Below are 16,057 nucleotides of genomic sequence, written 5' to 3'. Positions count from 1 at the left end.
ACTCAGCAGTGGCTCTGTGCCACTTTGTCTGTGCTAATCCTCTGCCATCATCTCATATCAGGAGAGGGGATGGGGCTTTCTGGCAGCTTCTTTCAGACACACACACACATACACATACACCATGTCAGTACGTAGATAAGTACAGGACAGGGCCTGGATGGTGGGGAAGTCCCATGAGCTCACTGTCTAGCCTGCTGATGGTGCACCTACACAGTCCAACCCTCGCAGGGATTCTAACAGCCTTGAAGTTTTGTGCAGGTTCAAGCCGCCTGTGTGCAGAAAAGGTGTAACCAAACACCAGAAATTGACTCTAAATCTGTGCCTTATTCTGCCATGTGGTGCAATTCCACTAACCAATGAAGTATGAAACCTTGGATCCCGTGCAAACCACGCCAGGCACACTAAGCTCTGCACCAGACATGATTACAGTTCGGCATTATTGCAACACTTTTGATGAGCAGCACCTTCCAGCAAATCTCACATTCTGTTCCCACATTCTATTCCCAAACTCTGACCTGAATCATTTCCTCTGGAGGGAGCAAGACAAAGTAACTTTCTCATGAAAAAGTAAACATACACAGCTCAGGACCAAACTCAGTCTGACCTGTGGAGCTGTAAATAAATCAGTTATCATTCCACAAAATCACCAAGTGAACGTCTGGAGAATTCTTTTTCGAGCAAGTCTCGCATGCAACAGGTCTTGTTTCACCTATAAAAGAGTTTTATGAGAAGTTCCTTGGCTAAACATTACATTGCTTATTTAAACTCACGCTCTCATCAGTGCAGATGCAAATCCTCCAAATCACTCTACAGATTGTATAAATTAGCTTAATTATTAATTTATGCCGTTCAAGGTTATTTATACTCTGCATTAGTGGCAGAAAATGTCCCAGATGAAATGTTAATGCATCCATATTTCATAAAGGTCAACATTTTACCTTTTACCAGCTTTCTGCACATATTAATAAGTACATTATAGTCTGATGTTGAGCCTTAGCAAATTCATAACATATGCCGTCTAATCTAATAGAGGCAACCAATTTACAGCCATTCTGAGATTCACAGTTGCTCACGATCAAGAAAATCCAAGTGATGCCATCTAAAGTAACCTGAGTTACCACAGTAACATTAATCATACCATGTTTCTATATCACCACCAGCTGTCATCTGCAGGAGGCAAAATGTGTGTGCATCAGTTTTCTCTGTGCATAGTGAGTCTGTTTGCAGGAAGCCATCAGCAAAATCTGCTTATGTACACAATATTAAATGTTCATCAGATGAATACAGATACAAAAGTGAAGTCTGGTCTCGTTTTTCCAGGGTTTGAAACAGGAAACAAACGCATGAAGCTGGACTGCCCTCTAGTGGTCACATTGTTTTGTAAGCAGTCTAAACATGTCCACCTGAAAACACACATTTACATCTGTGCCTCACAATTCGTGGGTTGGTTTGCGTGTGAGTCACTGTCACATAGTGATCACCTCTTTGCAGTTATATCACACTGGTACATAACAAAGCTCGTTGTCACCAGAAACACTTGTTCTTCACATGTTGAGCGAGATAAATTGAGGAAGGCGTGCAGATCAATATGGTTTGCTATTCATAGCGGCTGAGGCACGATGCTTGTGTGAATAAGACTGAAAGTGACAGAAGCTGTCACGGCGTCCCTGTCAGTGAGTCAGGCTGCTGGCACTGAGACAACAGACAGAAAAGGTGGAGGGGAAGATAGCTGGCATACCAACGCGCCAGAAAGGAACACAAAGCTCTCTTTTTCCTCTACAGCAGCCCGACATCATGCTACTATTATGCCTTTTAGTTCAGATTTCCTATGAGCTAATCAGAGAGCACAGTAGACAATAATAAGACTCCAAATACTCGTCTAATTACTGTTATTGTAAATGCATGTGTTTTATTTTTACACTAATGCATAGAAAGCAGTATTCAAATCCAGTAAACCTATGGAGCAAGTTATCTTCTAGGACAGAATAAAAATGAAAATATAAATAGTATGCATAGGAAAACAGCCTACATGTTAAAGAAATGAGGAAATGAACAGAGGTAATTATGTGTGTGTTTAAGAAAACAAAAGGCTAAAAAGAAACGGTGTGAAAGGGGCTGATTGGGCAGGGCTAAAGGTGACACACACACACGGGTACACACACGCACACACTGAAGCGCTACCACACCTCTTTATGTGTAGGCCTCTTTTTAAAACAGCCAATTGAATAATGATTAACAGATTGAACAATACAGAGGCCAACATGTCTCATCCAAATGCAGCTAAGATTCTGCATTTGACAGGACACATCAGGGCCTGGGTTTCAATATTAGAACAAAGGAAAAATCTATTAATATGACACATTCCACATGCAAGTAAGGCACATTTGTAGCTGAGTAATCTGAAGAAAGAAAAAGGAATATATGATCCAACACACGGCAATCTGGAACTGTGTGATCATACAAAGTTACATCTATCTGCTTTCAGTTACAACAGAGAAGAATATTGGTATTGTACATGGCTGTGTGTGGTGAGCTGTTTGCTAGGTTTCACAAGCGTCATTATGAAACCTTTCAAACTGCATGTTTCAGATTCTTATCACATACTGGCCACTCTGCGCTTACAGCTGGAGTAAGTACAGCTGAGGACATACAGAAATCTGTGCTTTCTTTCATTTACTCTGCTCACTACAATCAGCAATCGGCCTCAATACAGTAGGTGATGAAGTTTAGGTTCTACCAAAGGATTACTGTAATCAGCACAGCCCGACTTCACATTTTAAGCAGTAGAGGAAATGAAATCAACAGAGGCATATGGAAATGAGAACTACGAGGGGAATCAGGATCAATGTGTGACTGAAACACAGAGAAGCTGGCTGAAAGGGGGCCATAACTGTACATCACAAGGGTTGAGTGTCCCAAAAGTAAAACCCCATGGAACTCAAAGACTGCATACCTCTGCCATGGCAGAGCAGCCCTCCAATTATGACCGTCTACCAATGATGACATTTAACAGGTTAATGACTAGATCATGATCACCCTACCCCCCCAAAAAAACCCACAACAACAACTGTTTGTATGCATAAGTGGTGAGTCCACCTGTCCACCAATTGTGGTTATAGTCAACTCATTCATTGCTAGGATACAGTACTTGCTCAAGAGTTAGCCACGCCCACTCAGATGTGGCAGCAAAAAAGACCAACAAACTAAAGTATAGTGACAACTGTCAAACTAAATTGTAGGAAGGCAAAATTCAGAATGTGGACATGAGCAAAAGGGGCGTGAATAATTTTTATTCTATGACTTTACTATTCTATGACTATGACGTTTTAATAGTACAGCACTACAGTGGTAAACATAAACTCCTTGGTGGAGGTCATGACGAAATAACTAATTTCTGCCTCCTAAAACTTAAAATGTTTAATTTACAAGAACCACAGCGACGATGAGAACGTCACTGAACTACCAGAGCTTTGGCTACTGAAAAATACAGTTCTGTATCCATGTCTGCTCAATATAAATAACAAGTATATTTATGGTATTCAAGTCATGAGATGCGGTCTGGTTAGAGCTTAATGCAGTGAAGCGGAAAATGCATAAATATGTAGTTAAGTTGCCTCCAGATAGTTCAAACATCATTACACGAGGCATGTATCAATCAAGCATCTGTGGGACAGTATGTTCCTTTACTGTCACTGTCGGGTGAAGTCAGTCTCTGAGCAGCCCGAGCTTCTTCAGGGCCTCGCGGCGGTTCTCTCCATTTTGTGCGCGAGGGCAGATGAGCACACTGATGCCGTACGATCGGGGCAGTGCCTGAGAGTCTCCAGAGTTTGGGGTGGCAGCGTGGGCGGGCGAGGATCTCTGTGGGTCCGGGTCTTTGCCAGCAGCATTCCCTGCCACTGAACTCTCCCCCTGACTGCTTGAGAACGGTCTACCACTGCCCAGGGAGGCAGGCCGTGGACGACTGTTACGCAGACTCTTGAGGCTGCGCTCAGCATCACTGGACCCTTCACTGGCTATGTAGCTACTTAGACCCAAGCCAGAGCGCTCAAGTGTGGCCGATTTGACACCTGTGGTCCTGGGTGGGGTTGACTGCTTGGCCAGAGCAGGAGGGGTAAGAGGAGGCGTATCCACTTTGACCTTGACATCAGATGTGGCCTCAGAAACATCCTTGACGGCAGACAGTTTGTCATCTGACCCTAAACGTTTCATGGGGTCACAGAAAGTAGCAGGAGGAGCTGGGAGGGTACCAGGGGCTTGGACTGCAGCTGCAGAGGTCGCTGATGTGTTAGTAGGAGTCAACGAAGGGAGCAGGACAGAGGCAGGAGGCGGGCTGCTGACATGGGCAGAGGACGGTATTGAAGGTGATGTGGGTGTGTGTGGAGCTGCCGGGCTAAGTGGCGAGGCAGGAGAGGCCCAAGACCTTCTAGATTGGGGAGAGAGAATGGGGCTCAGGACAGGACCTGAATCTGTGTCGTCGCTCTTCAATAGGCCGAGTTTTCTGAGGGCCTCCCTGCGGACCCTCTGAGGGTCCAACATCTGCCTGTCGGTGGGAGAAGGGGAAGGGTGTCCCAGGTTACTATCGGAGCCAGCCGCCGAGGCTTTGTGGGACTTCAGAATAATGTTGGAAGGAAGCTTCTTAGGTTTAGGGGCCACAGCAGGTGGACTTCTGGGTTCAGCGACTTCGGGAGGAAGATTTATGTGGGTCCCAAAGGTGGTAGGAGCTGGTGCGATAGGACTTGTAGGAACTTCAGCAGGGGGCTTGGAGGGAGGCTCCTCAGTGACAGGGGAGCTCATTGAAGCTCTCTTCATGTGGGCTTTCTGCCGTAGCTGCTCCAAGTCAACTGAGAGCGGGGGCTTTATATCTGGTGAGTGTGCAGACAGAGGAAGATCTTTCTCCCTCTCTGGCTTCGGATCAGGGCATGGCTCATCCATAAAGTCTGATGGAGGAGGGATCAGACCCAGGTCTATCTCAGGGTTGACTTTGGAATCCCCTGGACATGGAGACTTGATAGGGACAAGCTTGGGATTGCCCCCTCCTTCAGTGGGCACACACAACATCTCGGTCTGAGCAGCTGATGGAGGGGTTTGGGGACAAGAGGCTGAGCCTGTGACCTGAGCCTCAGACTTGATGTTTGCCAACATCTCCATAACGTTTGGGCTGCTGCGTGCTGCCGGAACAGGGGTGGTTAGAGTTTGCTCAGCTTTGTGGTGGATGGGGAATCCTCTGGATCCAGGCTCTGCTGGGTTCTCGCCTGTTTTGGCATCAGTTATTCCTCCTGTTACTTTGGGTGGAAGACTAGACACGCCATTTGCTAGAAGAAGTGGCGTGGGTTGTGCACATCTGAGAAATGACTTCTTATCTCCTCTGGACTCATCGGGTTTGAAACCAGACACATCTAAGAAACAAGAGCATAATTTATTGCGTTGGTTGAACACGTGCAGGTATGATAAACATGTAAGGTCACCAGCAGCAGTTGGGATTTACCATCTACTATCATTCCACCCGTTTTGGTTGACAGATGGCCAGGATCTGGCTGATCACTGGACAAACCGCTGTCTTCCTGCACCTCCAGAGCCTCAATGGTTTCCTCCAGATACATGAGACACGCACGCTCCTCTGCAGATAGGTGATCCATACTGTCACCACTCTACGCACACAAAGAGAGAGAATGTTAAAAGGAGCTACGGGCAAAAACAAAAGAATCATATCTCTGCACAGAGGATCTATCTTTCATTTCTCCAACAACAGCTCTCCTCAATTTAACCCCAAACATGGTAAAAGGGAGACAGCAGCATTAGGTCAAAGTTGTTTACCGTACACACAGCAGCAATGGAATGACACATTTCCAACTCCTGCGCAGGTGTTACCCATATTTCATTCTATACAGGCCTGTCAGAGGAACTCATTTAAGATGGCTGCAGGTGTCAGTGGAAAACGTACAAGCTTCTCCGTTCTGATCATTGTTACAGAGAAACTCTCTGCCGCCTGACTAGCTCACCTCCAACTTCAAACACATTCACTCAGTCGGCTTAATTAGACATCTCGTCAATCAAGAAAGTCCACGTCCTTTCAGAGCCGCAGAGAGCGTACAACGATAAGCACAAGTCTGGACGAGGAAGCGCCGCACTTACAAGGCCAGAGTTCATGATGATTACACTGTCGCCGCTCCCGGCACTGTCCATATTGCTCAAGGACTCCATGGCAACGCCGCCTGGCCACGTGTCACTCTTCGGCATTGCACAAGGAAGGCGGCGAGGGCACGACCTGGCTTCAGGGTCCCCTTCTGATTGTCACCAGGAGCCAGTCTGACGGAGAAACTGAGAAGTCAAAGCGAGGGGGGGGAAAGTTAAAGAAGAGGACAAGAGGCAAAACTTGAAGATCAACCATCGCTGCTTGCTACAAAATAATCATTAAATCACAGAAATGGCATGAGACAGCAGTTTGTAACCATCCGTCAGTAATGATGACTCTTACCGTCAAATCTTTTCATTAATGTAACAAATTGTCATAACCTAAAGCTGATGAGTCAGAAAAACCCTCATCATCATCAATCAATAAATAACCCACTTAATGTAATGAGAGGCAATTCAGCTCACTAATGTCCTAATCAATGCCATACATTAAACATAACCCCTTAATACTAACTGAGTCATTAAACTAATTAAAATGTATTAAGGAATTACTGTAGCTAATTATTCATTTTGAATTAATACATTGTGGATTTATGTGAAGATGAATTGTGATGATCGGTTAAACAAACAACAACAAATGAAACTATTTGCTGTTATTACAATAACATAGGTGACAATTAAATGTAAAGTCATTTATAGATATTATAATAAGCCTCGTTCATCCTCAGCTGTGCCATCATGGCTGATAAGCAGAATTGATGATGATTGCCGCGTGAATTACATAATTACCTCAAGAATAATCATTACAGTCAATCTAAATGATTTGCTCATGAGAAAGCAGAGATTTATTTGATCAATAGCAGTTAAGCGATGTAATAAACTCGGCCATTATTAGGAATCCCAACGGAAAGAGGGAAGATTATCTTAGCGTAGGGGCCAGACATTCTCCATTCAGCCACAGTCGATGTCATTAGATCCCCTGCATGTTACCTGTCTCAAAACAACGGGCCGTCATTTCTTTCATTGAGTGGGCAACTCTTTAAATGCCACATTGGAGTCTGTTAAATGCATTGGTTGAGTCAAAAGACCTCCAACAATCTACAATGAAGATGAATAGGGAAGAACCGGTTGTAGTTCTGACAGTGGTGGGTTTTTCATGCTACATAGGTCACATGAATACAATAGATGCTGTGACAAAGGAGTTTTACAAGCAGTTAAATGGACTTGCGTGTCACATAGGTACGGCTTTACAATCGAGCTGTGTACCTGGGAGCACAGAGAAGTGAACTTTATTGTTCCCTTATCACTGGCCGCTTGATTACGCAGAAGGAAGAACCAGGATTGAAGTTGTTCCCTTTTTGTGCGTCACCGGCATCATTTGTCTTCAAATAAACCCACATCATCTGCCTCATACTGTACAATGGTGCAAAATAAATCATATGAGCATAGTTATGACAAAGGAATGAATCTTCTCGTGGCACACACAGCACCTTCATGATGCATTTATGGTCCCACGCGATAGTCAGTGTGTGAGAGCGGCCACAAAGAAGGTGGCTTATGTGATTTCTAATGAGGTGAATGTGCAGTAGAACAGTTTCTGGTACAAACTGATGCAAAACAGCAAAACTTATCTGAATATTATACATCATAAATATCACCATTCAGCCTAGTTTATTGCAAGGCCAATGCATGTCACCTCACTGGAAAACCAGTCTTGCTTTCGGCCTTCCTCTTTACGTGTCAGCCACCACAATACTGGCCTGTTTCCACCATGACACAGAAAGATTCCACCTACGTGCTTCATGTTTTCTAGCAACAAAGTTGGTTGACGAATGCCCATCATATTTACTAATTGCAGTCCCTCCCATTGATGCATTCACTGTTCAATATCCAGCAGCAAACACCAACCCAAACCTATGAAAGTGACAAACCTGCTGGGCAGCAGTGTAAGGCTCACTACACCCACAGCTGAGTCAAGATTTATTAGAGACAGGAATGTCACTTTGCTTGCTCCAGCGTCTTTTAAAACAACTCTTAAAATACAGCTGAGCACTGCGATGAGACTGGGAGCTCCACCTGAATCACAGCTCAGCAGCTTGGAGAGGAGTAAAATCATATTAACCTCAGCAGGTGGAGATCAGGTACATCTCATCAATGTGCCTTTTATTTATTTATTACATGAACAGCTGCACAGTTTTGGACTGTCAATCTGAGCACTCAGCACTTCAGTTCAAGATGCCCGAAATTCCATTTCTGTGACTAAAACGGGGTTCAAAAATGTGAAATATGTGTCGAAGGGCGGCCATGGAGAACGGGTTTAATGATTTACAGTAAACAAAGGCTGATGGCTAACACCTGATTGTGCAACTCACTCACTGCTGGAGTGGACAGAAACCCCGCATTAATGTTTAGCTTGGCAACCTGTTCTACTAATATGAGTAGCGTTGCCATGTATGTGCAAATATTTGCACTCCAGAGTGAATTTTAAAGCCACTAAACTACATTTAAGCAGTGATTCAACATTTTACACAAGGCACTCTTATCAAAGTTGGATTAGTTTGGTCTTGCTGGTCATATGCGGGACAGGATATTGCGACTGCTTATCCTCTAAGATTATCAGCAGATACAGCATGAATTTATATCAAAATAGTGTGATCTGGCAAGACGTACCGCAAACTATGTCTTGATTAAAAACATTTTCAGAAAGGCACTGATTTGTTTTGTCATTTTCAACAATACAAACTTGTAAATCCACTGCATAAACGGCGACAAAACAACGCGCGAATAAAACAAGATTTCCTGACGAGATAAATCAACTCACCGGAGAGAGACGATAAGTTAAATCTGTGTCTGATTTATCTCTTCTGTTCTGCAGCGAGCCTTCAGTCCATGACAGCGGCGCTCCTCTACTCCCCGCCTGCGTCTCTTCTTGGTCGTAAAACTTCACCAAAGCAGACAGGAACAGGTAGGAAGTAATTGCAGCCAGGTGAGCCAATTAGCGCGCAGGCAGGTCCGCCACTGGCCAATCAAGAGACGCCTGAGTGAGACATTTCCTACAAGCCAATGGGCTAACAGGAGACAAACCGACGCAGCAAACGCAATAAAATGAAGCTGTAACATACAAAGTATTAAAAGAGAAGTAAGAAAATAGGACGATTATTTGTTCAGATCCAAACAGAGAAGCAAAAAGATCAAATAAAATGCTATAATCATGTAATATCAGTTAAATACAATGTTATGATTATGTAAAACAATAGATAATGCTGTTTAACAGTAGTAGTGACGTCTACAAACTGGTTTAATCTGTAGACTATATACATTTTTGTTGGCAAAGTCAATACAATAACTATTTCCTGTTTTGAATGTAAGCGGTGTCACAAGCAATATAGGACAAACAAAGCCAAACATTTAGTTCCGTGGATCAATTTAGAACAATAAATACCTTCAGAAATGACTCAGTATAATTCTAAACATATCAGCACAAATTTCCCATCAAAGATGCCAGAACCATCACAGCAGAAGAAGAAATGTGCAAGAAATTAAGTCTGAACTTCATAAAATACTGAAATGTCCCAAAAAAACTGATTTCTTTGTTGTTAAGCAAGACTGCGTCCATATACGCGCCAGCTCAGCCCAGTGAGACAGACGGATATCATGATGCGTTTACTGCCCCTGCATCTCCTGTTCCAGGGAATCCGAGGTTTATCTCAGGCAGAGGGTTACATCTCTGTTGTGTGATATGATCCAACCAGCATCTGAGAGGCTGCTGTCCATCCGTCTGCATTGGAAGATTCATGAAATGGAGGATAAAGGGCGGACACAAATATTTCACATTCACAGGCCTGCCAGTGTTTATGTTGTTTCCTCAAATATGAAAGTTGGGCTGAGCTCCAAGGCTAAAAATAAAGATGAATCACTTTTAAACAACAGAAGAACATGTCCATTATGGACAAATAAAGAGTCCAAATGGGCACCAATTCTTCCGCACCATTTATTAGTTTGTACAATTCTGAAAAATAATAATCAATAATAAAAAAAGACTGGAAGCCCAAGATTATTTACATTTTTTTTTTCTTAAGTGAGGTCCCGCTTCTGAGTCATTGTCTTTTTTTAATCACAGGGTATTTATTTATGATATGTTTAACTTTATAAGACATAGTCCTTTTCTCTCTTTTGACAAATGTGTCAAAAAATTACATACGTACATACATATATATACATATATAGATATATATAAAAGCAAAATCATTCAAGTATCAAAATACAGACCGCTAGATTCATGTACATCCTCATTAACAGATTAGTCCTAAGATATTTCTCCTGATCCTTAGCAATGTGCAAAAGCTGAATGTGAGCAGGCTGTTGGCTACGAGCTGAAGACAGTGTACCATAGGTTTACCATACTGGCCTGACAACGTACCATATATACAACAGTTAAATCATGAAGGACCTGACTATGTGCCCATATACACATCAGCTGACCAAGACGTACCATTTACAGTCAACAAACTGGGAGTCAGACGGGAGAAACATGCTGTGCCAGAATGTTCTGCAGCTAAAACCAAATAACACCCAGCCTGCATGGCAGGTTTGGAGGATATTCAAATCTAGATTAACTGAACAAAGCAGCTGGAAAAAAAGAAACCCAGTTAACCACACCTGATCCAGTTGGAGCATTAGGACATGTCATTGTCCAATTAAAAGATAAAACATACAAAAAGGAAAATAAAAGCCACCCACTGTCATACACATAAAAAGAGCCTTTGTAGTGTCAGTTCCTTTGCCCTTAGATTTTGGTTAGAGAATTCCTTTCGTGCAAGATTACATTGTTAGTCACAGTTATTTGTTGTGGATGAGAGGTGGATGAATCAGTGTACCTACAGTGTGATCTCTGTCTCACGCTGTCATTTCTGTACCTTTGACTGTTTCATAACACAGTCACTTCCCCATTGACTACATTTCATGAACGCGCAAACACTATTAAGCAAACTCGAGCTCTGAGTGAGAGGAAACCAGCAGGTAGGAGACGTGAAGCGTGGTTTGTTAGACACGGTGCTGCGTTGAGTGTATTCAGGGTGTGTGAGAAGTGTGTTTGTGTTGTCTTCAGGCTCATTTCCCCCCTCCTGATGTGTTACTGTGATGTGGTGCGAGTGCGATCCACCTGCAGATATGATCCCCTGCATGGGAAGTGGGTCACTGTTCCAACAAAACTGCCGACCCATCATGCAACATGGGTCATTCCTGTCCTTTCATGCAGGCTGGGTGTGGCCACAGTGTTCAGCTACAGGGAGGGGACACAGACACATGCACACACAGAGCAGTGAGGTTAAATTAAAGTAAAACTACACTGAACAACGATATAATAATTAACTGGCAACAAGCGTAAAACATTAACTTGGTGAAAGAGCGAAAACGGAAAGGTGAAAACGAACAAAGAAGATTTGTTGTGGGGGGAAAGAAAAGACACACACACACACACACACACACACACACACACACACTTAAGGGAAAAGTGCTCAGTTAGAGAATTCTCCAGAAGACGCACCTGGTTTAAGTCTCTGATTGGTAAACAAAAGAGGACATGCCAGTCTGTCTTCTGAAGCAGCGAGGACCATTAACATGCACATCCCATATTCTTTCCACTAGAAAACCCCAAAAGTTCTTACTGCATTATATCACAGTGCTATATGATGTTAGGCTTTTTTGGCGGCTGACAGCGAGAGAAAGTCCCCAGGAGGTTCGGTCATTGCTCGGTTCCAGGGTTGGCATCTCACTGAACACAAACGGCCTGCCAAGTTTGACTCGATGCATAGCATTATGGGAACTGTTTCGGAATTTCCTCAGGAAACACGAGCATCCAGATAAGAGGATGCGTAGCAGGTCGCTCCTGGCTGCACTCGGATTCAGGTGTTGCGAGGCGAGCGTGAAAAGCCTCAGAGCGGCCGTCGCCTAATGAAGCCGGAGAAGCACCGAGAAGAGAAAGAGCGCACAACTTAGTTTGAGTAGAGAGACACACTGAAGAGGGAAAGGGAAGAGTGGAGGAAATTAGGGAGTGAGGGAGGAGTGTAAGCATGGAGGAGAGCGACAGGCTGGGACTTTGGGTGAGTGTCGATAGAAAGTCTGCCAGTGGTGGCTGTTTAGCACAACAACGGAGCAACGGCACCCAGTGAAGTGTCACAGATTGTTTCGTTGCAGGTGAGCACACGAGCAGGAGGAAGGGTGATTTATTCAGTCAGCTGATCCAGGAGAGGAGACCAGGAAGAGGGAGGTGGGGGCATGGGGGGGGGTAGGGGGGTCCAGCCCACAGCGAGGCAGAGTCACAGTGAAAAGGCACACAGGAGATGGGAAAGGAGAAGGGCAGCGGATCAGACCAGGCCCGGAGGGAGGGTTGGGTTAGGGTGGGGCGGAGGGGTGCAGAGGTCAGGAGGAAGAGGGGTCCGCTCAGAATATGGTGGTCTCATACTTAGTGCTGATAGTGCGCTTGGAGTCCTTGGGGTCCAACTGCCACGTGGCACCGGTCTGGGACTGAGAATCGCCCTCGTGGTCTACAAGGTCCCCCTGTACAAAACACACAGAAACACTCACACTTTACTTTGGAGAGAGATGAAACAACAGGCGGCTTTAAATTCTTTCAATGACAGAGAACAGCTACTCAAGTGGAAACTGTACATTTACATACTGAGTCACTCCACGCCGCTAATGACCAATCACAGTCATCTCTTGAGTACTGAGGAGAGAATTGTCGGCGCGTTTTATGCTGAGACGGAAACGGAGGATGAATAAAAAGTCTAAAACCACTTCTAAAGACCACGTCTAAAGAATCTGCTATGTTTTACTTTAATTTAATTATTTGCTAAGTAACCTAATTGTAGTTGTTGTTGTTTCCAGCCCTGCCTTACACAAACTGGCTCTTCTGCTAGTTTGGCTGCCGAACTGTCATGTTCCTACCACTAGGGGGCTCCTGAGTCAAAGGAACCTTAGAAGCACACTTCAGTCCAGATGAGACTAGTCTAAAGTGTGGCCAGTATACTGTATACTATGACACAATTAAAATCACATCACATACAAAAAATGGATCCAAGGAGTTATGGGATTTTCATGGCAGTGGGGAAAAAAGGAGAACATAGGACGGAGTGAGGGATGGGACAGGATGTGAGGAGGAGGAGCAGGAGGAGGAAGAGGCAGCACCTGGGTGTCGGTGCTGGCCGAGTGCAGTGGGAGGAAGGAGGTACGGGTAGAGCAGGTGTAACAGTAACAGCAACGACTGTCAAGAGGAGGAGAGTCCTGGGAGAGATGAACACCACCAGGGGGAGGAGGAGGAGGGGGAGGAGGAGGAAGGGGAGGGAGAGGTTCAAAAACAAACAAGAAGAGCGACAGTGAGAGAAGAAATGGGAGACGAACTGACAGTGTTACAGGGCGTGAGACGGGAAGAACATCAAAATACGGCGGTGAAGGCAGGAGGTGAGGAGTGAGAGGAGACAGGGAGTCACGTTCACATGATTCTGTTTAGCTCCTTAACATAGAGAAGAGGGAGAGGTCCCCGGAGAGCAATTATATTAAACACACTCAGCACAAGCTACACTTTAAATGGATGAACAAGGATGAGAACAGTGGGTGTGACAGAAAACAACTTGCTAAATCTGCTTTATTTAAGACATTTTGAAGTAGGTGACTCATTAAAATATACACTACTAAGAATATTACTGTGCTGGTAAACATTGCAGCTAAATATGAATATTGTGGATTTGCTATTTTCCTGAATTTCTACTTTGGAAAGGAAGTAATCACATGTCATGTTACAAAGGTTGCCGCTCTGCTATTGCTGGACTCATTGCAAGGCAGAGACACGGGCAGCTGCTGCAGTCTGGTAACTCGCCGTTATTGGACGAGGATAGAGTGAGAGGATGGATGAGAGCAGACGATTCTACAGACGTGCAGTGAGATAGAAAGATGGGAGTGTGATTTTTCAAGCTGAACTAGATGTATCCAGAATGTGATATATAGAGCATAGACTCACAAAATACCAACTTACTGTAGAAGAAGCAACCAGTTTGAATTACGCAGAAGTTTGGTTATTTTGGATGTCGGGTACACAGATTCATCATCACTTCAGTTCAGCTTCTGTTTATCTAGCATTCTTGCAAACACGCATATGTCTTCTGTAGTAGGTTTGAGACTTGACATTCATTAACGGCTCTGCAATTCCATTATGGATTCTGTTTACATTCTGAGATACAGCTCTGAAATATGTGTCCTCTGTGTGTGTGTTTGTATATTCTCAATGTTCCACTCACCGATGACTTCCGCACGCTGCCTCTTGGTTTGGGTACAGGTCGGCTGGACTTGGTCTCGATGACCTCTGAACCAGGCACCGCAGGGAGGGGCTGGTGCTGCTTGGTCCTCTGGGCCTGCAGTGCCAGCTGATAGGCCACCTCAAATGCCTGACCCAGCGTCAGAATGATCTCATAGGTGAGGTTCTATCAGAAAGGGTGGAGGAGCAGAATGTGAAGCTTGTACAGAGAAATTAAATTATAGCATCAAACAGCAGGGTTGAGTTCATACTCTACTGTTATAAAGCTCGCTCTCTCTCTCACTCTCTCTCTCTATATATATATATATATCTATTTCAGACAATATGTACCACGTGTCTTTGGTGGAACATTCCTTACAGGCCTGTTTCCATTGCTGACAATGTAGAACAGAAACTAAAGTGTCTTAATTTGCAGTTTTTCGTGCTCAAAAATAACTGCTGTTCGCATCAGAAACAACAAAAAGGTCAGGAAAGAGCCGTTTCATTTTGCAGTACAGCTTCTTCAAAACACAATTATGTAACGAGGAGCAGTGACATATACCATCCACCTCTCAGTGCCTGGCCTGTGCAGAAGCTGCTGATGTTGAATGTTAAAGTTGCTGCTCCTTTCCCTTTGACTTATTTTCAGTGAGAAGAACTATATTCTACTGTCGACGGTGAAACTCTTTCATCATGCAAAGTACCAAAAGTCGCTGTTGAAATTTCACGACAATTCTGACAACTGCCGATTGCAAGGCTGTTGGATTGGCAAAGACGAGGTTAAAATCTGGCTGTGAGTCATGCGTTTTTAAACTCACACTTGCTGCCTTAGAAGGCTGAAACCACATTACTCTATTAATCTACTTTTCCATTTACTAAAAGCCCCCTCTCCTCTGTTGCACCGTTAATTGCAACAGTACATGTCTAAAATAAGCCATCTTATCTGTTGGCCTCTCATTTCCTGGCCAGAGACGTCACAGAGCTGCCGACAGGAAGAACCACAATGCCCACAGTGGAAGCTGAGACCCTCTCTGAAATCACTCTCACAGCGTCATGAAACAGTTTAGCAAGACAATCGTCTGATCTTGAGGGGGGACAGAGCAGGTAATGTAATGAGGGATAGTTATCACGGCCAGGGCAGCACTCGCGTCTACAAGGAGGCAATCGACTCACACTGAGGCGTGACGAGAGATAAAGCAACCTACAGATATCAGCGCTGACCGTGCAGGCCGTCACATCTCATCACCGCGACGACCACGAGAAATGATAAGGATGGAGGAATTGCGTGGAGTGCATGCATACTGTACATATGAGAGTTTGTCATCCTTACCACATCTACTGTGCTGAACACATGGCAGTAGTGATGGCTGGTCTGCAGGTCCTTGGTGATGTAGGCAAACGTACACAGGTCCTCTGGGTCCTGGGCTGCGCAGGAAATGTTGCGAATTTCGTGCTCCGCGATGATGTTCTGCACGGACAAGGCAGACGCGAACGAGTCATTGGTGGGAGTATAAAGAACAATTCTGTAAGTGTTGGTTTGGTATGACACACAGATCAGAATGTAGTCAAATATAATGGGTTGTTTGACAAATGAAAGTTATGAAAGTGACAAATAAGGAGATGAAAGTGAGGCAC

The 16,057-nt window shown here is 44.4% G+C and overlaps 2 protein-coding genes across 8 annotated transcripts in view; both read right to left on the bottom strand.

The window, feature by feature from the left end:
* Positions 1 to 1,897: 1,897 nt before the first annotated feature.
* Positions 1,898 to 9,245, bottom strand: LOC143012801 (specifically androgen-regulated gene protein). Its single transcript, XM_076166117.1, has 4 exons — positions 8,954 to 9,245; positions 6,133 to 6,318; positions 5,486 to 5,648; positions 1,898 to 5,396 (listed from the first exon to the last, which is right to left on the bottom strand). The coding sequence occupies exons 2-4, from the start codon at positions 6,235 to 6,237 to the stop codon at positions 3,706 to 3,708; spliced, it is 1,959 nt and encodes a 652-aa protein (XP_076022232.1). The 5' UTR covers positions 6,238 to 6,318; positions 8,954 to 9,245; the 3' UTR covers positions 1,898 to 3,705.
* Positions 9,246 to 10,494: 1,249 nt separating this feature from the next.
* The window catches only part of anks1aa (ankyrin repeat and sterile alpha motif domain containing 1Aa), a 53,097-nt gene continuing 47,534 nt past the window's right edge, over positions 10,495 to 16,057 (bottom strand). For 5 of the 7 annotated variants that reach the window (XM_076166109.1, XM_076166111.1, XM_076166114.1 and 2 more), the window contains 3 exons: positions 15,753 to 15,890; positions 14,427 to 14,609; positions 12,559 to 12,690 (listed from right to left, as the gene is read on the bottom strand). In XM_076166109.1, the coding sequence (XP_076022224.1) occupies positions 12,574 to 12,690; positions 14,427 to 14,609; positions 15,753 to 15,890 (438 nt within the window). In that variant the 3' untranslated portion in view covers positions 12,559 to 12,573. The other 2 variants (XM_076166113.1, XM_076166112.1) reach the window with 2 other exon arrangements.

The sequence above is a fragment of the Genypterus blacodes genome, unplaced genomic scaffold (genome assembly GCF_046128005.1).
Source record: "Genypterus blacodes isolate CSIRO-AG114 ecotype Tasmania unplaced genomic scaffold, CSIRO-AGI_Gbla_v1 ptg000156l_1, whole genome shotgun sequence".
Classification (NCBI taxonomy): domain Eukaryota; kingdom Metazoa; phylum Chordata; class Actinopteri; order Ophidiiformes; family Ophidiidae; genus Genypterus; species Genypterus blacodes.
Note: the sequence above shows the minus strand (reverse complement) of the source record. Positions and strands in the feature narration are given on the sequence as shown.

Excerpts from the sequence above, each read along its gene's own strand:
- LOC143012801 (XM_076166117.1), bottom strand. The coding sequence starts at position 6,237 with ATGCCGAAGAGTGACACGTGGCCAGGCGGCGTTGCCATGGAGTCCTTG. Across the intron at positions 5,649-6,132 it reads TCATCATGAACTCTGGCCTT|AGTGGTGACAGTATGGATCA; the intron begins GTAAGTGCGGCG and ends TTGTGTGCGTAG. Across the intron at positions 5,397-5,485 it reads GGGTGGAATGATAGTAGATG|ATGTGTCTGGTTTCAAACCC; the intron begins GTAAATCCCAAC and ends CTTGTTTCTTAG.